This window comes from Moschus berezovskii, chromosome 22 (genome assembly GCF_049115385.1).
Source record: "Moschus berezovskii isolate FMDL1 chromosome 22, NW_MosBer_1.0, whole genome shotgun sequence".
NCBI classification, from domain to species: domain Eukaryota; kingdom Metazoa; phylum Chordata; class Mammalia; order Artiodactyla; family Moschidae; genus Moschus; species Moschus berezovskii.
Genome location: NC_142481.1, coordinates 24010832 through 24026708, shown reverse-complemented (window position 1 = coordinate 24026708; position 15877 = coordinate 24010832). Strand labels below are relative to the sequence as shown.

At 48.9% G+C, this 15877-nt stretch overlaps 1 protein-coding gene across 4 annotated transcripts in view; it reads right to left on the bottom strand.

The window, feature by feature from the left end:
* The window catches only part of ATXN1L (ataxin 1 like), a 29403-nt gene extending 16780 nt beyond the window's left edge, over window positions 1-12623 (bottom strand). For 2 of the 4 annotated variants that reach the window (XR_016035799.1, XR_016035798.1), the window contains exons 1-3: window positions 12498-12623; window positions 10609-10676; window positions 7591-9420 (exon numbers count right to left, since the gene is read on the bottom strand). Coding sequence is in view for 2 of the 4 variants with exons in the window: in XM_055412396.2 (XP_055268371.1) it covers window positions 7237-9303 (2067 nt within the window). In the remaining 2 variants the exon portion in view is untranslated. Of the gene's footprint in view, window positions 1-1884; window positions 9424-10608; window positions 10677-12497 lie in introns of those variants that run through there. The other 2 variants (XM_055412396.2, XM_055412395.2) reach the window with 2 other exon arrangements.
* Window positions 12624-15877: the final 3254 nt, after the last annotated feature.

The window sequence follows — 15877 nt, the reverse complement described above, 5'->3', positions numbered from 1 at the left end:
CCCACTCCAGTATTCTTGGACTTCCCTTGTGGCTCAGCTGGTAAAGAATCCACCTGCAATGTGGGAAACCTGGGTTCGATCCCTGGGTTGGGAAGATCCCCTAGAGAAGGAAAGGCTACCCACTCCAGTATTCTGGCCTGGAGAATTCCATGGACTGTATAGTCCATGGGGTCGCAAAGAGCCAGACGTGACTGAGCAATATTAAGCATACCTTTTCCAAACTCAGAAGCAGACACCTTTCCTCATGACTGGCACTTGCTAAAGAGGACTAGGTACCAACTACTTTGCCCAGCAGAATTCAGTCTGCCAAACTTAAAATTCTACCCTAGACAGCAGTCATTTGCATTTAGGGATACAGTCATAGAAACAGCTGCAATATTAAGGTACATAGAGCCAGGGAACTCAATATTTGAGAGAAGAGGTAACAGCCCATCTTTTTATGTAGTCCCCAGAGCCAAGGTAGGATAATAAAACCCACTGAAGAAAATCCAGAGTTAAGGTGATACTGAGAGCTCAAGTCAATAGTGGTCAAGACAGGAGTTAAATGACTACCCTGGCAGTTTGTATGGCTGCCAGACCATGGAGGAGACAAGAGCTGAGGTCATTTCTAAAAAGCCGCCTATGATGGTACACAACAAGCACAAAACTTTCCTTAGCCTGCACCAAAGGTTGTGTACAGTTTAGATAATTATAGATCCCGAGGTCCAGAAGGAAGTGCCCTAGTTAAGTTGTAGCCAGAAAAATAACTATGCCAGGAATGTGGACCTCTTCCAATATCATAAACTTGGACTCCTCCCTAACCTCTGTAGGTTCAAGGCTACTTAAAGAGTGTTAACTGACCCCCCACCAAACTAGGGTTAATTCCTACCAGGCTGGCTGAAATACTTGTTTTGAAAAATAAAAAAATTTTAATAAGCCTATTACAAAGTACTGGACATTTTAAAGAAAATACTTATTTGAGCCAAATGTCTTCCTCACAGAGCCCCACACTGGAAGTTCTACCTGGGATGTTTCAAAAATGGTTGCGCACTCATTATGTGTCAAAGACTGTTCTGAGCACTTTCCTGAATTATCCCATTTAATTTTTACAACAAACTATGAGTTAACATAAACTCAGGAATTAGGTGCCTGGATTTAACATTCTGTACCACTAATTAATAGCTGTGTGACTTTGGGCACATACTTAAACCTCTTCGTTTTCCTACCCACAAAATGGAAATAATAGTACTAGCAACAAGTAGTTGTTAATATATAATGCACGTAGATTTTGTGGCACATGGCAAGTGCTCAATGAATGTGAGTGACTATTATGTATCTTGAGTGTTTCACCCCTTACTAGTGGCGAGCTAAGTTAGAAGTGGTAGCTGGAATTGGAGATGACTTACTCAAAGTTTCTGGTAGTGTTCCTGAGAATAGAATTAGAAAAAAGGCCAACAGTGAGGGCATCTACAGGTCCTTGTGGTTGTGCTAGTACAGTATCTGAGTCTGCAGGTAGACTTCTGGGTCCCTGAGATACAACAGAACGTGTAGACCACGGTTCAGGACTAGCTCACACAACCTGCCCCGAGCCCACCGCATAAAGATGGGTGCCACCTGCTCTCCAGTTCAAGCTCTGTCACACAGGGCTCCGGTCCCCCACCCAAGGGCCACCATCTAAGGCTGGGATATGAAGAAGGCGCAAACACCAAAAGGAAAAGCTAGTAGTTTATATAGATAGATATATAGATATATAGATATTGATATATATTGTGTTTACATAGTCCACAAGTTAAATGCAGGTATCCATAAGAAGAGCATTAACAATAAAAATACAATCTGTGTGTAGCCAAGTACAGAGACTTAAAATGGTAAAACAGCAAAAAGGATCTCACAAAAGTACAAATATACAGTACAAATTGATTTATTTAAAACAGTTACAAAAAAGCACAACAAAATAGAGATTATCCTTAGAATTATTAATGCTTTGTTAAAGATCAGGTAGGATTAGAGGGTAAGAAATGGTATTGGGTGGGGGGAGCACCTGACTAGTTCTAAGGCTTTAGATACAATGCAGTTGATTACATATTAATTTAGCCATTACATACTGGGGATAGTAGTTGGGGGATCAGTAATTTATCTACAGGGAACTCCTACACAAATCAGATCCATCCATCAGACCTCCCCAGTGCCGTCCTCTACTACTCCTCAGGACCCTAAAGCCACCTGGATGACAACATCCCCATCCTCCCTTCTCCACCCCATTCCCTACCCATATATTCTTCCCTCCCCTAAGGTGCTGTGCAAGCTGAGAGCAGTCTGCTCTCTGCAGCTGGAACATATACTGTTTTGGCTACAGGGATCCTGTGTGTGACGAGGGAGGTTGTAGGGGACAGCCTTATTTTTAATACTTTTAAGTTTGCCAAGAGTACGGTCAGTCTCTTCCCCAACATAAGCTTCTCTCGAATGCGAGTGTCAAGCAAATGAGAGACGAACCCTCCCTTTAGCAACCTCGGTGATGCACTAACCACTCGTAGCTCACAACTATGTGCAAACTCCCTGTGCGGGAAGTGGATGTAAAACCACTGTGTCATCAGCTTGTTCACACTCGCACGTGCGCTCTCTCTTTTTGAAGAATCTCAGTCCCCATGACAGTCATAAAGACCAAAATAAATGCTTGCAAGTTTGACAATAGGTAAAGGCACATGGGCTGCCGCCACACACACTGCAGACAGGAACTCAATTTGAGGCCATCTTCACTGCTGGGCATTTGCAGTAGAATGGCTTGGGGGAATCACACAGACTTTTGAGTTTGCAGTCTACCAGGGGAGGATCTAGGCTTAATAGGAGAACTAATAAAGAAACCTTAGTGTGAAAAGTGCATTTATTACTAATGTTCCTGCTGGGGAGGCTCAGCAGGGCACACTGCACCACCTCTCCTCCTTCCGCCCCAGGCACTGTGCATAGTCTGCAGGTAAGGAGAGGGTGCAGTCAACTCTAGCATCTCAAGGGCCAGCGTCATCCTGGGCCCAGACCAGACGTGTGGCCCAAAGATGGATCCTAGAGCTGAAAGAGCAACTGACAGCTGCAAAGACCCAGATGCGTTTTTTATTATTGCATAATGCAGGAGGCCCTGTCTATCCCAGGGAAGCTGGAGGGTGAAGGCTTCCCAGCAAAGGGCTAATAGGTTCCTGGTCAACATCCAACCTCGCATGGTTCAGATCTTCAACTGTAGTGTACACTTCTTCCCATCTGGAAAGTATTGTAGCTTCAGTGTGGTTTAGTAAACTTAGCCTCAGAGGCCAAGAAGTCTCCCTAAAACTTGGCCTCTGCACTATTTGCTTTAAGACTGTAACCTAAATCTCCCACGGCCAATTCAACCAACCAGGTTGTCTTTACTCCAACGGACCCAAGCCCTTTCCCAGTCAACTCATATCTACCCTTTATCTCCAGTGTGATCACTCAACTTTTCAACATGCCTGCTTCTTGCGGGCTGAAATAATACCACCACCCTGTGAATCTTCTATGGTGCCCAGTGGTAAAAATAAAAATAAACCCCACCTGAGGGTCTATTTCAAACCCTCCCCCAACCCCAGAATCCATTTAACTGGAGTCAGATGAACCTCTCTGGGATGCTGACACAGGTCCTAACCTGGTTCCCCATCATTTAATTTTTAAAACAGGATACAAGGTATTATAAAGGAAAGAAGCAAATACACAGAAAACACCACTTACAGGACCCACTTGTCTCTTCTTCAAGAGTCAGATATTGGAGCCAAAGGGCTCCCAAGATGCAATGAAGCCACATCCCTTTGGATTCACCAGCCCACCAGCAGCATTTCATACCATCCCTACTCAACATGACTTTGCTACAAAGTAACCCTTGCACAGGTAAGGATGGACAGGATGCCTGGGTCTCACCTATATGGCCAAAGACACAGAAAAAGCGCTGTGAAGGGCAGCAGGCAGGACAGTGAACAGACAGCAGCAGTGGCAAAGCAGCACAGACCAAAGCCCCTGATGTGACAACCAACCGAACCAAGAGTATAGAAGGATCAGTCCAGATCTACTGGCCACCCCTCCTCACTGGGCTACCAGTGCTCAGCTCTGACCTCCCAGTCTCCCCTTCCCCTATGCCAAACCCCCTCCTTGTACATTAATCTTGATAGAAATGGTTAGCCAAGACGTGGATGTCTTACCTGTCCTTCACCTGGTCCCCCTACTCCCAAACTGGTGTAGGCATTTCCGTGTAACGCCAGAGTTAGCCATCTTCCTTTCTAACCTCTAGGATGTCCTACCCCTGACACTGGCCTTCTCCAACTGCCCATTACCCCCCAAAGCTGGCAGCTTCCCACCAAAACACTCACTCTTTCAAACTGCTCTTAGGTCTCTTATAATAACACTTATGAAATCTTCACAAGGAAGAATGGACACACCATAGGTTATTCATTCCTCACGCCTGGAAGAAAAGACTGAACCAGAGGGAAAAGGTAAGGGGAATGCCAGTGCTCTGACCAGGATCTAGAGCACAGAGCTTCTTTCCCTGGGAGACCATACTTCACACAAGATACCTCTGCAGCTCCGCAAAGTCAAGTAATCAATGTATTACATATGCATGGCACAGTATCAGGGCAAGTGCTGGTACTGCCTTACCAGCAAGAGACAGAAGAACAGCAGCAGAAAGCTCAGGACCCAGCTCGCCAAGGTGCACAAGATTTTCTCTTTCCAGAATTAAGTGGAAGTTACCAGGCTGGGCAGCGAGGGGGTTTTGTACTTAAACTACTTGGCGTGTATCTGGTTAGACAGAGGTTTGCTCCCATAAAGAAGCTTGGGTGGTACCCACGGGGGGTATTTCTTGACTATTTACTATGTGCCTGTCACTATATGCAGTACATGAGCCTTCCTAATGAGAAAGGAGGTTTCTGAGAAAACTGGGCGTGAATTGCTTGTGGAGCAGCCAGAAATGAGGCCTCTGAGAGGATTCCTCAAGACTCAGCCCCACAGGGCCCCAGTGTAGAAACAAGCCAGAGAAAGCAGCACTGAGAGAGAACGGGGACAGAGAAGGAACGGACATGATCCCAAATGTGTACAAGGTTGAGTGTTCACCAGACACGGCTGGGGTTTGGTTCTGAGGTGATCGGGTCAGCAGTTTCCTTTGAACAGGCCTCCAGAAGCTGACTGACAGGAAACCGCTTGCAAGGAATGAAACTGTGGAGTGTCGGGCTTGGCGCAGACAGGCAGGTCTCAGTCACTTTGTTCCCCCAGGAGAACCACCTTTAGCACCTGAGCACTAAGAATGACTCCATTCTCAGAACTCCCCCTCCCCCCAGGAGGTAGGTAAGATTATTTATCCCCTTTTGGCAGCTGGGGAGGAAGTGAAAGAGTGAGAGGTCACAAGACTTGCTTAAAGTCTTTGACAGAGCAGAGATCAGACCTCAGAGGTTTGGGACTCTGGATAACAGGCCAGGCTGTGGCCAGTCCATCTTGAAAGGCCAGGGTCATACCCTGGGAGAAGCCTCACCAGAGAACTGAGTGGACAATACCCTGAGTTGTTTCAAGAGTCTAAAGACCGCCCCCCCATACAAACAGAATACCCACCCACCCACCTGAAAGCTGATGGGGGAAGCCTAATTCTCAACATCCACTGGAATCCCACAGTCCAAGCTGATGCTAAAAGTCAAGAAAAAAACGGGCTTAAGACACGGGGGCACATGCAACCAAGATCGAAACAACCCTTTGCAGAGGAATACTCCACCACGAAAGGAAATCTAGGAGACCTTTCAGGTATCGAAATATTATCAAGAGTGTCCCAGGGAATTCCCTGGTGGTCCAGTGGTTAGGACTCCATGCTTTCACTGCTGAGGATCGAGGTTCAGTCCCTGATTTGAGGAACTAAAATCCCACGGACAAAATTAAAAGAAAAAAGACTATCCCAACACCTTAGAGCTGGCTGTGGGAGGAGACGGCTTGGGGAAGCCCAAATGCTGGGAGAGGAAGTGGAGTAAGGTGGGAGGGACTCTGTAAAAACCTAAGGATGGGCACTGCCCAGCCACTGATACTGGCCCCAATCCAGGGCATAGTCCCATACTTGTTTCTCTGCCAAACGGTTCAACTACAGGAGAGGAGGGGACATGACTGAGTTTTTAAAACTAGAGGATAACTGAAAGGGAGACCAGAGAGACCCCCTACACACTAAAAACTAGAGGTTTTGGTCAGAGTGGACAAAACCAGTTTTGTAGAAAGGGAATGGCAATGCAGCTAAAAATTAGGCCCAGGACAAGACACCAAGCAGACAGGTTCGGTCAGCAGAGGGTAGGGGCAGCGCAGGCACTTAGGCACGACAAAGACAAACAGAGGAGCGGGTGTGGGGCCTGGGGCAAAGGGCTCACTGGCTCTTTTGAAAGTCACCATTACCGACTCAGGGTTCAGGACACCTTCAGAGTGGGTCTGGCATGCTAGGTTGGAGGGGCTTTGTTAAGTCAGGTGCCCTTCCGGAAGCTCTGCCTAGAGCCCGGTCAGTCTGGCCATCAGGTCTTTCTCCTCATATCCCGCAACTGGGTCCCCGCCAAGCTAGGTCTCCACTCTGAGCCTCGGAGGGGCTTCTCTCTCGGTGGGATGCTAGAAACCTTGTGGGAGGAATGGTGGGGAGAGACGGGAAACGGCTGGAGCAAAGGGTCACGCAGAGTCCCCTGCAAAAAAACTCAGCCTCCAACATCTGTAACAAAACTACCCTTTAAAGTGCACAGCTCTCAAAAGAAGAGTTCTGGGTGGGAACCCTCTTACTTCCAACCATGGGGCCTTCTGCCCTCCCATCACAAAAAGGAAAGGGAAAAAAAAAAAACTTCAGACAGCTGAACTGCTACTATAAGCTGTGGATCATCATTTTTGGCTCTTTCTTTGCTCCCTCCCTCTGCCACCAGCTCCCAAAGCCCAACTCTCTCCTTGTAGGAGCCAGGGATGAAGAGGAAAGAACAGGGGGCCCTGATATTTGGAATGTTTCTTATCCTGCGTGCACCCCCTTCCTTTCTTGGCCCAGGCCTGCTGCTCCCCATCACAGCACCCCAGTGGGGGCTGTTCTGAAAGGATGCCATGGGGTGACAGGTAACAGACCCTGCCTCAGGAGGCTGCCTTCGTGCCGCCTCTTCCCCACCAACCTCACTGCCCAGAGAGCTACCCCCTGCTCGGCATGTGCAAATCCTCTGCTCACTCATGGTGAGGCCCAGCTCTGGGGTGAAGCCCCAGGCCGGGTCTGGGATAGGTTCATTTCCCCGCATTAGAGCGCCCTTCGATGGACAGCTTCACCTCCTGCGGAATGAAAGAGGGACGGAGCAGTGTAGCCCGTGCCTCCTCCCCTTGCGTGCTGTATCTTTGGAAGCTCGGGGCAGGCCAGCAGGCCTGAGCACCAGGCTCCGGCTGCGAGAGCTCTACCGACCGGGAGCCCTCGCCTGATGGCTGGCTTTTCCCATCACTGTCACATTGCTCTTGGGGTCCCAGGACTGTCCTCTCAGGTCTTTCTCGGGGAGGACCCAGCTGGCCTGGGGGAGCACAGCTGGACTGAGAGACTGAGTTACTGTTCAAGCTCTGTAAACTGATAGAGATGCAGACATCTCCCACCTGGAGCCGATGGCAGGGCAGAGAGAAGAGTTGTGCAGTCCGCCCGGGGCTGCAGGAGGACCAGCCCTGGCCATAGACGAAGAAGGGGTGCTCGGGGGGCACCTCGATGCTCACTTTGCTCTGCTGCTCACCCACCACGAAGTGCAGCATGACAAATCCAGGCCACTGGCTCTCCTGAATGTCCACAACTGTGCTTGAGTCAATCTTCAGCCCCCCGCTCACTTCGGCACTGCGCACAAAATCCTGTGTCTGGAGGTCCTCCACCCGCTTCAGCTCCCCCGTAGCCAGCTGGATGATGGCGCCCTTCATGAAATGGGAGGGCAGATGGGAAGAGGTCACGGGGGGTGGCGTCGACTCCTTGTCTGGGAAGGCAGCTCTGGCCTGTACGTCCAAACTTGATGCCACCAGGATCTCCGAACCCACAGGCAGCAGGCCTGGGTCAGTTCCAGTGGGCACCAGGTTGCCATTGGCTACAACCACTGCTTTGGGGAAAGGTCTATGCTTCAGGGGTTCCTGATGGGAGTGAGGGGAGACCCCTCGGGCCTGGTTTTTCTCGGCCATCTCAGCGGAGCTCCTGGCTGGCCCCCGCCCCCCGCCCTGATGGTCGGGGTTATGGTGGGACAGGTTGAGGGGGCTGGGCTCGTCCTTCCTCTGAGCTGCCACCGCCCGGTAGTCCTGAGAAGCTAAAGCACCCACCACCCGCTGGACCTCGAGGTCAGTGTCAGGGGTCCCTCGGTGTGCTGGCACTGCCACCTCCACCCGTGCAGACTGAGAACCTGAAAACAATTGTCCGTCCACCACACATTCGACCACTGGCGCCGGTCCCTGGCCTTCGCCCTTGCTGCTGGGGGAGTCAAGGGCTTCACTTTCCCGTCTCACTAAATTCCGATCTCGCGGTCTCTGTCCATTGGCAGCGGCTGCTTCCAGAGCAGGCTGGCCCTCCTGAGGAGTAAGGACTGGGCTGGCACCTGCGGGGGCGGTTTCATGCAAGGTGTACCCAGCAGGGAGCCTGGACATCTGATAATAAATGGGCATCCGGCCTGGAGCAAGGTCCAGTGGCTGAGTACTCGAGTGATGTGGCAACTGCCCAGGCGGGGAGCTGGCAGAGGGGGCTTTGCTGAACGAATGGGCTGGGGATGAAGCCTGCGGGGGAGGAGTGGCTCCTTCTGCCAGGAGTGAGGCATATGGCACAAAGTGTGGAAGGTGAGAGGTGGCAAGGTTGGCAGAAGGAGAAAGGAGGGGACTTGGGAGGAAATTAGGTGGCATGGCATAAGGAAGGCTGTATGGAGACCCGATGAACTGCAGAGAGGTGGACGGGAGCTGAGCATAGTGGATTGGGGGATAGTGGATTCCTGGATGTTGAATCAGAGAAGACGCTACATTAAATGTGGGGGGCAAGGGGCTCATGTTCACCACAGATGGGAGGCCAGTTGGGGAGAAGGTGGCAGGTGGCACAGCCACCTTATACAGCATGCCATACTGGTCCACCGTTAGACCAGTGATGGCCTCGGTTCCATCACCCCCCAGGCTGACTCTGGCTCCTGCCTGGCTCTGCCCGGCCACCACAACCCCTCGGGACCATTCAGAAGCATCACTGGAGGGTGTGTGGTTAGTTGAGCAGCTGGTGGTTCTCCCCATATCCTCGCTGGTCACGGGGAGGTCTCGTTTCTTTGGTGGAAGGCATTCCTGACTCCTCTCATGAACAGGTTTCATATTGCTTTGTGGTGTTCCTGGAGCCTGGAAGGGGTCGGCTTGCTCCTTGGGGCATCAGAAGGGGCTTCTTTGTGGCTCCCCTGCACCCCTCTGTGCTGTTGGCTGGGGCGCCCACATCTGCTAGGGAACAAATCAGAGGCAAAGAATAGTAACCCAGGGGTAAACCAAGTCAAATGGAAGAGCAGGAACTGCATCCATGGAGGAAGATGGAACCAAGGGGACTGCTGGGAAAAAAAGAATGAGAAAGAGGCAGACAAGGATGCTACCCCCCTCACTCATCCAGCCAAGGACATGAAAGAAATAATCACAGAAACCACACAGCTACAAGGACAAGCATTCAAAAATGTGTAACATAACCTGTGGGTCCATGACCCCAGGGAAACCAACAGCGTTATGATCAGCTGTGTCTCTGATGGGAACCCTGACTATTCTGAGCCTTTTCCCCTAAAGTGGATTTGAACACATGGTCTTTGCTGCTGGATCCTTAAGTTTCTCCTTTTGTCACCAAACACTACTGTGCTATCTTCTTTCCTGAACATATGAGCTCATCCTTGCTTCCTTTCCCCAGCCTAATTTGGGTTATGATCTCACCTATCCCCCTCCTCCCTCCCAGGCCTTTCCTCCTTTGCCTCATATGACCACTACCCCAAGGAACCAGGTGTCAATAGGTCCTGAGGTCTGCTTGTTTTATAAAAAGTGCTGTTCCCTAAATATGTTATGAAAATAAGTATCTTCTTTGCCCCATAAAATACTACATTCAAACTTGGGCCCTATGAGAAAAGTGACTGTACTAGCAATTTCTAGAACTTATTTATTTCTCCTTTCTTTAAAGAGCAACAAAACTCTTCTGACCTCACACAGACTTTGTGTTCCCTAGTCTGGCGACACTTCTTTTCCTCCCATGGGCCACCTTCAATTTGCCTTCTTCACTCATTCCCTTTCTTTCTTCCTTTGCCAATGGTTCCTTTTCTTGGGTAGGGAGGCTCTAGGCACCACTTCTTAAGATTCTGGTTCCACTCCCCAAAACACGCCTCTTTATCGCTATCTTAGGTCTCTGTGATTCATAAGAAAGTTCTCTCTCCCCTTTCTCCATTACCTTTCATACACGCTTTTGTCCCCCGACACAACGTATTGTTTCGGTCTGAATACCTGAACACCTATGAAATCTGTCACCTGTTTCTCCCAATCAGGCTTCAGTTCTTTCGCTCTGAAAAAAGATTTCTATGATATTATACTCTGTTCTGTTTTTCCACTGTTGATTCCAGATGTTTTTCTGCAACAAGGTATCCAAAGCGCCTCTATTACCTGAGCTTCCAGTGGTGCTTCTGAGAAGCTGTAATAAGAAGCAGTGTCCTCCCCACTGGCTTGGGAGCCTAGAAGACAGAAATAGGAATAGAGTAAGCGGGAGCCTAGCCTCTGACCATTCCCAGGATCACGAAGAAAGCGAATTCTAAAGCCATAAGGACATTAAAGTCCAGGAGTCCCTGCCTTAGCCTCTTCTCTACGGGTAACAACACATTAAATTCTAATTTGTAGGAAGACATCTCTGGGAAAAAAATTTCCAAGTGTCAAACTTCACTGTTTTCCTTAACACCGTGTTCTTCATTCTTTACCTGTACCTATTCCACCAAAGGTTAAATTTATTTCCAATCCCAGTTTCAGGTAAATGCACAAAGTGGAAGACTCAGCATTGTCCCCATGTGAACAAAGGGAAGCAGGAAAAAAATCAGTCTCACGGATTTCACCTTTATTCTGGGCTAATGAAAACATAGATGTGGAGGTTACTTAAATGAGAAAAGAGGCACTGGAGGAAAAAGAACAATTATTTATGTTTCTGGGACAGAAAAAGAGGTCAATGGGGAGTCACTCAAAGGGAAGCCTTATTAACAAATTTCCAGGGTAAAAAACAACAGGCTCCTGTGTGTGTGTGTGTGTGTAAAATTTCTAAGTGACAACTTTGTACAAAGTTCTGAATCAGGTGTGACAGAAACTTAAAGTACTGCCTTCATCCGCAGGTACCGCAACAATGGGAAACAAAACTGCTAAACTGTCAACATCTGAATCTACACCTGTCAGAAACATTATGCACTGAAGACCAGAGCCTTAATCTCTGAAAACAAAGAAAGTAATACTGACCAGTATGTGGAGAAATTGTTGATACTACCCACTGTGCTTTCCAAGTCCTACAGAATACTGCAAGCCTCAAGCCAAACTGAAGGCATTTCTCTCTTAAGGTCGGCAAGGTGCAGATATATCCAAAAAAAAAGGAAGAAGACAGGAAAACAAGGTGGAAAGACAAATTCTTCATTCCATAAACACAAAGTTACACAGAGGGCACAGTCGTGCATTCCTTCTTTGCCAGCAGTTCCAGTAACTGAAAAGCTGTTAGCTTTCTCTGTCATTTCCAACAGAAAACGGGGTCACATCTTCAATTCCAGAATGATACTTGCCTCTCATGACTAAAGCATTAAAGAAAATCTGCCTCTAGGTCACAGAGGGGTTAGCCAAACAGAGGCTAATAAAAGGACTGAAAGAGGCAAAAGGTCTGCGGGAGTAACAAAGAGCCAAGCCTGGGCACCAGGTTCCCACAACGCAAAACACATTTTGGAATCAGAAACGTCAGCCTCTTAACAGGCTCAATGAGGATTTCTCCAGGGCAAGACGTAGCCTGTGGCCCTAACGGAGCTAACGGAAAGGGAGGACCATTCCGGAGAGCTGCCGGAGCTTCCAGCACAGCCCAGAATCAAGAGGCTGAATCCAGCCCCAGACTCGAATCTGCTGAGGGCGAGGAGCTTAGGACAGGGGCTAAGGCTTCCCTTGATCCCCCAATCACTACCCCAAAAGGGGTAAGGCCCGAAATTGGGAATTCTGCGTTTAGAGAGTGGCGGGTCGACATTTCAAGCAGAGGAGTAAGGGCGAGGCCCCGCAGGCGCTGCTTCCTTGTTTGGGGGCCCCTTCCCGCCCCGAGGACTCGGACACCCCGGGCCGCCAGGACACAGCCGCGGGGGCGCAGGAACCTAAGGCAGCTCTCTGGGCCGGGCCGGTGAGAAGCGATCCGGGGTCCAGGCGAGGCCTCTTTCGCTCCCTCGGTCCGCGGGGCAACGGGCTCTTGGGGGGCCACTTCCTTCAGAGCACCGAGCCCAGGCCTGCTTGGCCCCAGTGAGGTCGGCGGCCTCAATCCAGGCGACACTCACCGGCCCATCTCACGGCGCTCCCCGGGCTCCTCCCGCTTGTCCCGGAGCCGCCGCAACAGCGGCCGCCGCCATCCCCGGCCCCGGAGCCGCCCCACACCCAGCGCCCCCCCAGCCGGGCGCCCGGAGATGGCGTCAAGCGCGCCCCGCCCCCGGCGCGGAGAGATGGCGTCAGGGCCCCGACTCGGAGAGCAACGCCCAGGAGTACCCCGGGGGGGACCCCGCCTGCCACTCCCAGCGCCCCCTCTGGTGGGAAAACGAACTCCTCTCCCTGGGGCCGGGTCACGTGAATAGGACTGGGCCCGGCCTCCACACCCTGACCCGACAAGGACTCTGCAATCGCTTACTCCAGTCAATTCTGGGGCTTCCCAAACAGAACCCCGAAGCGTGGCCATCAGTGACCCACGTTTCCTGGACCTCGGGCACTGACTTTGTGAAACCTTATCTTGGGAACCTCGGGAAACACTGAGGCGACCCAGGTCCGGGGGAGTATTGAGATTCCCCCTCGAGACCCAGGATGGAGAGGGGAGCTCTTTTAAGAGCTGACAAATGGCTCTGAGAGGGGATGAGAATTGGACCGGAACCAGGATCTAGGGGAAAGTGAAGTTAGTGACTTGAAAGTCTGTGAAGAATGAGAGGATGGGGGTTAGTACAGTGGGAAGCAGCCTAGTGGGAAGAGGGCTTGTCTACTAGATGAACTGTTTGATCACCAATCATTGTCAATTAACTAGTCGACTTGATAGTAATATGAACATCTGATTAACTTAAGTGAAAAAAGGGAATTCCCTGGTGGCTCGATAGTTAGGATCCGTGGCTTTCACTGAGCAGGAAACTAAGATTCCACATGCTGCAAAGCCCTGCAGTGTGGCCAAAATAGAAAAAAAAAAAAAAAGGACACCAATTGATTTATGCTTTGATTACAACTGTGTAAAAAAGTAGTTCTGCATACAGACAAAAGCTGAACAGAGGAAAAAAAATAACTGTTGGAGAGACTGGATTCTGAGTAGATTTTGTTCCTTTTTAGTTTCTGCAAACTTTGTTCAGTAATAATCACTGATTTTTGTTCGATTTTGAAAGTACTACTGGCTGGGCTCTTGCTATTAAGCCTTTGGAAAATCGTTTTACTACTTTAGACTTCAGTTTCCTTTTCTGTGAAATGAAGAGCTTGAACTGGGTGAAGCTGCTGCTGCTGCTGCTACTAAGTCGCTTCAGTTGTGTCCGACTCTATGCGACCCCATGGACGGCAGCCCACCAGGCTCCCCCGTCCCTGGGATTCTCCAGGCAAGAACACTGGAGTGGGTTGCCATTCCCTTCTCCAATGAATGAAAGTGAAAAGTGAAAGTGAGGTTGCTCAGTGATGTCTGACTCTTAGCGACCTCGTGGACTGCAGCCTACCAGCCTCCTCCATCCATGGGATTTTCCAGGCAAGAGTACTGGAGTGGGTTGCCATTGCCTTCTCCCGAACTGGGTGAAGGAGCTGGAGTAAAACATAGAAGAGATCTCAAAACATTTTAAGTGAAAAAATAAGCAAAGATATACATTGTGAGATCATGTATTTATTTTAAACAACATATAATGTTACAGTTGCATCAGTTCATTTTGGTCGCTCAGTCGTGTCCAACTCTTTGTGACCCCATGCATCACAGCATGCCAGGCCTCCCTGTCCATCACCAACTCCCGGAGTTCACTTTCCAGCCATCTCATTCTCTGTCATCCCCTTCTCCTCCTGCCCGCAATCCCTCCCAGCATCAGAGTCTTTTCCAGTGAGTCAACTCTTTGCATGAGGTGGCCAAAGTATTGGAATTTCAGCTTTAGCATCATTTATGTATTTGTACAGAAGAGGAGTGGAAGGATATGCATCAGCTAGTTAACATTGGCTATCTCAGGAGAGGAAAGTGGAACTGGGTGGTGGCCAAGAGGGACAAAAGAGACTTTTTGTTATTGTTTGGATTTTTTAAATGAGAATATTACCTTAGAAAGATTAAATGAGCAAGTTAAAATACAAATAAGGTATATGATCTCCACCATTCTTTCTAGGAAACACTTAGGCCTCAAATTTGATATTTTCTCACCTGGGTGGGTCCAAAGAATTATCAAAATTATTGAACACTACACACACACACACACACACCCCTACACCCAAGTGGGTAAAACAAAGAATTATCAAAATTATTGAACACTACACACACACACACACACACACCTACACCCAAGTGGGTAAAACAAAGAATTATCAAAATTATTGAACACTACACACACACACACACCTACACCCAAGTGGGTAAAACACAGTGACACTACCGATTTGTAGCCATCTAAATCAGCAGAACACACACACACACACACACACACACACACACACACACCCCTACACCCAAGTGGGTAAAACACAGTGACACTACTGATTTGTAGCCATCTAAATCAGCAGAGTACCTTGCTTTGTGAATATTAATATTATACATAACAATTATCTTCTCAGTTTGGGCAAGAAGGAAGTGCTGTGGTTACTCAGGGACCCTGTTTTAGTGCTAACTGGCAGCATGGTTTCTGGTTCATTTCTTTGCTCACAAAACTGGCATTGAAACTGCCAAGATAGAGACCTTTGGACCATCAAAGTGTATTCAACGATAGCCAGTTTCTCCCAATCAAGATATGCAATCAGAGACCTAGTTTTCTCGCAAAACTGATGCAAGTAAAATGTATTTTGGCTGCCAGACATTAACATAATGCCATGGTTCAAAGGTGTGTGTCTATTTTTTTTAAAGGATGTTCTGCATGGTGAAACACTAGTGATTTCCTGGTTTGATTCTGCAGTCCCAAAAGGGTAGGTCGTATCTGCTGAATCTTCTTCTAGAACTCTTTACTCCAAGAAAGTCTCATTTCTTTGGTTGTACATATTGATGGCTGTTGTTTAGTTGGTAAGTCGTATCTGGCTCTTTTGTGATCTATAGACTGTGGCTCACCAGGCGCCTCCGTCCATGAGATTTCCCAGGTAGGATACTGGAGCGGGTAGCCATTTCCTTTTCTAGCGGATCTTCCCGACCCAGATATCGAACTCTCATCTCCTGCGTTGGCAGGTGGATTCTTTACCACTGAGCCACCAGGGAAGGCCCACAGGCAGGGTAAGCTCAGACAACTATCCCAACTATTTGTGATGCTAAGGGATCAATCAGAGATAACTTTGGAATAAAAACTTGGGAAACCACGTTTGTCACAGCAAGAGGAGTAGGTGGTTTTTTTTTCATACCATCTTATCTTCCTGCTTATATGCTTTAGCATGCCAGGGTGTAGTTTTAGGAAAGGAACTTCTATCCTTAGATCCTATGGCAGAAATGACAACTAATCTTGAGCATACATTGAAATTATAGAATCCTTAGCAGAAT